The sequence below is a fragment of the Trachurus trachurus genome (assembly GCF_905171665.1).
Source record: "Trachurus trachurus genome assembly, chromosome: 4".
In the NCBI taxonomy this organism is placed as follows: domain Eukaryota; kingdom Metazoa; phylum Chordata; class Actinopteri; order Carangiformes; family Carangidae; genus Trachurus; species Trachurus trachurus.
This window is the reverse complement of record NC_139898.1, coordinates 13019312-13026882: the sequence shown is the minus strand read 5'-3', so window position 1 is coordinate 13026882 and position 7571 is coordinate 13019312. Positions and strand designations below refer to the sequence as shown.

Below are 7571 nucleotides of genomic sequence, written 5' to 3'. Positions count from 1 at the left end.
AAAGGAGAGGGGTCGGGGGGTGGGGCCACTGCACTCATTCATAACCATTTCAAACAAATGAGAAAGCCTGCAACACCATCCTCTTTCTATTCTCTCTAAGAAAACTTTATTCGGTGAGAAACAAGTAATTAGCTTTTTTACCTGGGGGTTTTAATATCCTCTTTTCACAGCCACAAACACCTGGAAAGACTTATACATCCCCTTCCTATCCCATGACCTCTGTTGTCTCCTTCTTGATCTGAAAGGTGAAGCATTTTGTAACTCAGTCAAATCAGCTCCATTACTGTCCAGTGACCCAGCAGGAGACCGTTTTTTTGACACTTTTGCTCTCTTTTCTTCTCTGTGGCCACATGGGGCAAATTAAGGGAGCCTTTCCTCTTTCTTTTCTTTTTTCCTTTTTTCCTTTTTTTTTTTTTTTTTTTTACGGCTGCTGGTTTGAATCATCAAGCGGTTGGAAACGCAGAGCAGGTTGCAGGAGTGTCGGTGGAGCTAGTCCAGATGAAGCCTGAGAGACTTTCTGATCACCTGTGTTAATATTTCAATGAAACACCCTCTCTGATCTTTGCCATTTAATTTAGGAGAACAGGACGGAAATGAAGAACACCTTTTTTTTGTGACTTCTCACACTCTTGTCAGTTTTTTTTTACAAGCTGTGTAATGAAGCTGATTGAGACAAGGCATTAAGGTTCAGCCCAAGTAGTCTGGTTAACAGCTTTCATGTTATTTTCAATAAGGAGAAGAAGAACTGAAACTTTTATAAAAATCTGACTAGAGAGAACATTTGGAAATGCACTTTACTGGCATGACTTAGAGTAGATACATATCTCATATAGCCTAGCTTAGTATTAAGATTTTAAATATTGTCTTGGAGAATGACAGAAAAAATGATTTATTTTTTACATTATGCTTTTTGTGCATATTAGAATAACAGCTCTTCATAATCTGTATGGTTGGTATCTGAATGGTATCAATATTTCACAGACAGCGCTGTTCATGCGTTGTGCACACGCAGTACATACGAAGCTTCTCATAGAAAGATAAAAGGAGCGATAAAAAAAAGGAGATTAAGAAGTGAAAGAAAGCCGAAGAAGACGCAGAGGTTCTCCAGTAAGGCTGTCCACTTAGTGTTGGCAATTACCCCCTTTATAAAGGAGTCCCCGTTTCAATTATGGTTGCCACCTTGAGGCCACACTTGTCCAGGGCTCAAAGTGTGTTTGAGGAGTATGTGTTCAGAGAGGGTGACAGTCATTTCACACTCTTTTGCTTGTTAACTGCCCCCATAGAGTTGATGTGGCCCCTATTTAAACCTGAGCCTCACCAAAAAAAAAAAAAAAAAAATCTTTGCGAAAGAGACCAGCCTTTCTTCTGTCTACCTGCCAGTCATCAAAGCAACTTTCTGCATAGATGTATATGGGCTCTTTGTAAAAAATCTCAGCCTTTCACCCTCAATTAAACCATGCTGCCATGTAGGCTATGTTACCTTCCTTTGGCTTGACCCGCTGCTTCTAAACTTCTTACTTCATCTTTTCTCTCCTCTTGTCTCTGTGTCCTTCAAAGTCAAACTGGGACACAAAGAATAGAAACAGAGAAAGTGTTCTGAGTGACTGAGTGACTGATGTGTTTTTGTTATTGTTGTATGAGGCCCTTCTCACATCTTTAAAAATGGTGAGTGTTTGGATGGCTCAGCGTTTATGTATTGCTCTTTTTCTAGGAAATATGATTTCTTAATTAAGTGATAGGAAGTTTGGATAACAGCTTTGCTTAAAGGTGGATAGTGTTTTTCATATAAATATGCTTTGATGGAGTTGCATCACCATTGCCTTCGGAGTGTTCGGAAATTGTTAAAGGGGCATTGCTTTTGTTCAGAGGAAGAAATGAACTTTGAAGTACCACATTTCAAAATTAAATAAATCTTGAGGGTGCTACTATTTTTTATGTTCTTTGCTGATTGAGGGAGATTGTTTTTTGCACATTGCTAAGCATGGCAAGTAGTCCCAACAGACTCCATATTTCAATTAAAAACTCCTTTATCCTTGTAACAGTTTATTTTTCCAGTATGATGTTGATAATGCACATGGGAGAGACATAAACCCTTTTACAGTAAAAAGAAGAAGAAAAAACTTTAAATAAGGTTTGTGCTACTTTTTTTCATAGTCATATTGAGAAATCATTTAGGCAGACAGTTGTGTTACAACAATGTTATTATGAAAATGTTATTATGTATTTTATTTTTTAAATGTTTATTTAAATTCATATTCATTTTATCTCCAAATAATAGTGTACAACTTTCTCAGCCCATATATTCATATATTTGCCTATACCAGCAAAACAATGCAGTCTGATCTGTACTGTACTGTGCACCCCATAGTTTGGTTAGGTTATAGGCTATTTGGAATTCTTGCCAAACTCCATTATATATCATACAGTACATTCATATTATGTATTATAAGATTTAGAATATCATAAATGTCGTTAGAGTACTCTCCTTATCTACTCAATATAATTCAACTTTTTCTCTGCAAAATGAAATATTATGGAACACACATTAACAAACAAAACAAAGACAGAAAAAATACAAAGTGTGAGAGAGAAAAAACATACAAGAACAAATTAAGATGTTTCAGTTATCTTTCCTTTGCTGAAATTCCTTGTAATTAATATCATACAGTCATTCTGTGTGTTGCAGATCTTCTCAATAATCAGAATGGCCCCTGAGGTCAACAGCAAAGCTCGGGACTCATGTGAACATCAGATGTGGCAGCAGATTGCTTTGTGGTGTCTTGGAAGCAAATGTTTGGGCTCTGAGCTCAGTGCCAGAGCCGACTCAAGCATAATGTATTTCTTTGTTAAAAGTCTTAACGTGCAATGTCTCATTGTTTTTTTTTTTTAGAGTGTGTACCTTTGATGTTGAAAACTACAGTAATTTAGATGATTTCAACGTTGCAATGCATACTGAGGATTTACTTTATTTCCAGTTAAGCTAACTCTGTTTACAATTATCTTACTCTTGTATAAATAGTAAGTCCACGCAGGATCCAGTTCTGATCAGAAACAGGTATATGAAGCCTAGTTGTGTCTTCAGCTATGCTAACACATCTTAATTTATTTTTATTGATTTTTTTTTTTTTTTACCATACATTATTAATTGACATTTAATGCTAATGCCAATTAATGCTAAACCAACCACTGCTAAGGGGGGGGGGGGGATTAGCTCTGAAGGTATATAGTCTTACAGTAAGTATTGGCACCAGATATTAGGTTTGGTATAAGTTACAAGATTCCAGAGAGTTTTACGTAACTAAATTTTGTTGTAATCGATCCAATGATTGTAAAGGATTTTGGTCAGAAATACAAATCATGGTCGCCTTAGGTGAAAACAATCAGCATGATTCATCTCCTGGAGAATATGATCATGATCAAAATCTCATGGACAGATAGCTAGAAGAATATTTGATCTGTCTGTACCACAACTTGTCTAATGTCTGATTGCCATGGGGGATTGAGTTGAGTTGAGTTGAGTTGAGTTGAGTTGAGTTGAGTTGAGCTGAGCTGAGCTGAGCTGAGTTGTATGGGTGTGCCCTGAGTTGAGAACACCACTCTGTAAGCCAGGCACCCAAGGAGGATGTTCTCAAGTGGAGGAACCTAATCTTTCCCAGCAGGGATCCAAGCGGCTCTGTAAGTGTATGAATAGAGATAATATCTCTATAATGAGGCCTGTTTTGTACCATCAAAGTCTTCAAAAGGGTCTGAAACCCGACCTCCCTCCTAGCACTGACAATCCCTCAGTAATAGCTCCCTATTATTAATTGTTTTGCCTGCCTGCTAAGTCCATGTCTCTTGCTTTTTCTCCCTTTCTCTTGTATTTGTGTTTTTGCTTGTCACCCTTGACCTAGTGCTTTTAAGTGTACTGACATTCTGCCAATTTGCATTTCAGTGCTGTGAGGGCATTTGTTTTCCTTGTTTGGATAAAACTGTTTCCAGATACATGACAATCTACTTTCTCTTGTCTGTAAATGCTGAGGAGCAAACAATTACAATACTCACATAAGGAATTTATCTCATTATTCACGGGCAGGATTTTTTAAATTTAGTTTCTTTTTTGTGTGTGTGAATAATTTTAGTGATTATGCAATTCATCCTTGCAGTTCTTCCAAAATTACTTGTGTCTGCTGGTTCAGAACCAACACAGGTGTGCCTGATACCTTTGAGCTGTCTGCTGTGGTTGGCTGACAAACATCCGGACATGGTTAAAGGAACTGACCAGACCACCACAGCTCAGCCCCACTGAGGACATGGCCCTTTGCATATCCTGCTTTGTGACCATTGTCTATTGTCAGTGGCAATATGATAAGTGGGCTGTCTATCTGATGCTGCGAGTTCTGAGAGGGGCAGCCTCCCAGTTCTTCACAGGATAACAAGCTGAGATCCAACTCACTGATAGTGCTTGATGGGATAAAAAGTGACTTGTCAGGAGTGATTAAACATCTGCGCCCAGCTAATCTGTTCTATCAGATGCACATAACACGGAGAGAGCAGGATGGTGGTGATGAGCATGGAAAAAAAAACTTCTTTGCTGACTGTGCACTTCTTCTTTCACCTAATCAAAATGAGGAGTGCTGCTGCTGCTCATACAGTAGCTTTGTCTGATTGTTGAGGTAGACACAACATCATCAAAGTCTGTATACACGATTCTCTGAAATTATTCCATTAAGATGTACTTTAAGATGCATGACACATCTTTTGACATTTAAACTGACTCAGTAATTGAATCCATCTTAGAATGCATGTGTGAGGAAACCCTGTTAGTGCTTATGAGTCACATAGTCCAGTAAAGAATCATTCTGAACTGTCCTAATGGACATTTAATGGACATAAAGTGTGTGATGAGTAATATTTCAACATAACTGTTTGTATCGGTGCTCTGGAGATTTATAGTGTGGGCTCTACAAAGTTGCAAAGGGCTCTACAAAGTTTTAATGCACTGGATGTCTCAACTTGAGTTTAAAAGTGTGATTTGAAAAAAAAAAAAAAGTATTTAATAGGGTTTCCAAATTCAGCTCCAAATGTGACTTCTTTGTTGTCTCAGATGTCACATGTGTGGAGACTCATGAGGAAATTCCTTATGGGAAGCAGTTTTTTCCACATGGGACAGGTCACTAATTCCGTGTAAGTGGTACAGACACACACACACACACAAACATAAACACACATACGCACACACATGCCAAAGGCATTTACCAGCACAAGCATCTCACAGAGAAGTATCTCCATCAAGTTTCCCTGGCCAGGTGAAGCAGTTTCAAAAACAGCCCTCTCTCCATCTGTTAAACAAATAGGGAGCCCCCACAAAGGTGTGCAAAAGAATCCACATGATCAAAGTGTATGAGAATGGCAGCCTTGTCCTGGCCTGGCCATTATCAGGCCCCATGAATGCCTGTCTTCTCCTCTTTTGTCGGTCGGGGCATTGACAGTCACTCACCCGGCAATGACTGTCACACCAGCGCAAAGAGCCAGCCGCCGACAGGGGCCAACCACATCAAACGAGGCTGTCAAGGGGCCCTGCTCGTGAACCGTGGCAACAAACACCTCCTGATCCTCACCTACAGCTCAGCGGCAGACACCCACCGCTGTGCTCTCAGCTACTGCCTCCACTGAGAAAAGATGTACTGCCTAGACCTCATTTCCCTCTTTGCCCCCCTTCTCTCTCTGTCTCCTCTCTCTCTCTCTTTCACTCTCTCTCTCTCTCTCTGTCTCTGTCAAGTAGTGCTTGTGTTAACCTCCAGCATACCGACACACAAAAGACTGCTAAAGTGTTTAAGAATGCTTTATGGATGCATGACAAGGGGAGGCTGACACTGCTGGGGGTCAGAAAGTAACCAGGATGTGAATGAGATCAATTCAGTTTTACTGACAATTTGGAGCTGAGTCACACTTGATTTAAACTGTATGATGTTTGAACTTCAAAAGTCGACTGGAAAAAGAAGACAATAATTTCTTTCCACACACTGTAACAAGTGCTTAGGTCAAGTCAGCAGGAGAGCAGGTTGCATGTGTATACAACCAGCTTCAGATTACATTACAAATGTAACCCCACACGCAGCATTTTGTTCCCCTTGAGTAATGAGAAATTTAAAAAGACAAATAATTGCTACAATGTCTGTAATTGCTGTTAGTCCTCAGACAACATACACGCAACCTTCAAGAATGTTGTAGTGTGTTTAGCTGACAGTACTTCCAAAGATCTCAGAAACACTGTGAACGTCACTTTTCATTTAGGCTACATTATCATTCATGGGGTTCAGAAGATATTTATGCAAAATGATTATAACCGTGCTTACTTAGTGTTCATTTCATTTCTAAACTTAGGTTACCATTGACTTTATATTTGTATGAGCCGACATCTAAGCTTTGATAAATGTTGTTATATGATGTGTACATTTACATACATTTGAGCACTAATTTCAAAAATGTAAAACAAAAGAAATGTATTTTCACCTTGGCCTCCTGTTTGACCTCCACTTGTACTTGGTTAACAGTGGTGAGACTGCCACCTGTAGGCCAAACCTAATTAACTATTTTCTTATTATTTCAGTGATGTGAATGAATGTTTAACTTAAAAAAAAAACTGAAAAGGCACAAAATAATAGAGAAAATATGCAGTTAGAGTGAAAAATATTTTCTCCCTATGCCAAAGATACTGAAACAAGAAAACAAGATTAATAAATGGTACATAATCTGGGAAATAACTAAAACCTGCTTACCCTTTAATAACTCTAGTTATGTCATGAATCGAGTCAAATCAACATTTGCAAGGTGTAAAGGAGAGCGAAGCGCTCAAACGCCCCACTCCATTCATCTGCGATCTTCTACTGATGCCTTGCAATCAGCGATGACCTCTCGTCGCGATTAGCTTGGTCTTATTTAAGATGGCGACCTAGTGCTGAGAAGTAACGCGGTTATTACATGTCAACATGTCATTCCTTAGAGTTTGTGCCTTTGCCAAATGTCTGCGTCGTCGCAGTTTATTTGAAAAGAGCGGTGTTCGCGTGTGTTTAGCGGACTGCTGCCGGCTGTGTGTGTCGACAGGAAACGGCGCAGTCAGACGATTATCAGGTGAGATGAAGGAGACTCTGTCACTGACTGATGCACCTCAACCTGTGAGCCCCGGCTGCAGCGTGATGGACAAGTTTGTTTGATGTCAGCATGTTAAATGTTAATGTAGGCCTACGGACGTGCTAATTTAACTCGGGGGTTTCTGCGTCAACAAATACGAGCTTAACGTTACCCTTACTATTTAACAGTTACTATTTAATAGTAAGGGTAAGCTCGTCTTGTTGAGTTTGTTATTGAGCCTGTCCAGAGGATGTAGGTTAGTGGATAGTGTAAATTTACCAACAGACGACGACTCAACTTCAGAAACATATTTTCAAGGTTTAAACAATGTAATGACTTTCTGTCACTAATATGACTGATGACCCTCTGAGGAAACCATAGACCCACCCGTCCAAACAACTAACATCATTGCTCTATCATTACTTGACCATGACAGCGTCATGTTCGCTCAGGTTGTA

General features: G+C 39.4%; 1 protein-coding gene across 1 annotated transcript in view; it reads left to right on the top strand.

Moving 5' to 3' along the window:
- The first annotated feature begins 6919 nt into the window (after window positions 1-6919).
- The window catches only part of polrmt (polymerase (RNA) mitochondrial (DNA directed)), a 44868-nt gene continuing 44216 nt past the window's right edge, over window positions 6920-7571 (top strand). Inside the window, exon 1 of the mRNA XM_083969923.1 lies at window positions 6920-7113. Within this exon, the coding sequence (XP_083826049.1) occupies window positions 6972-7113 (142 nt within the window). The 5' untranslated portion in view covers window positions 6920-6971. The remainder of the gene's footprint in view (window positions 7114-7571) is intronic.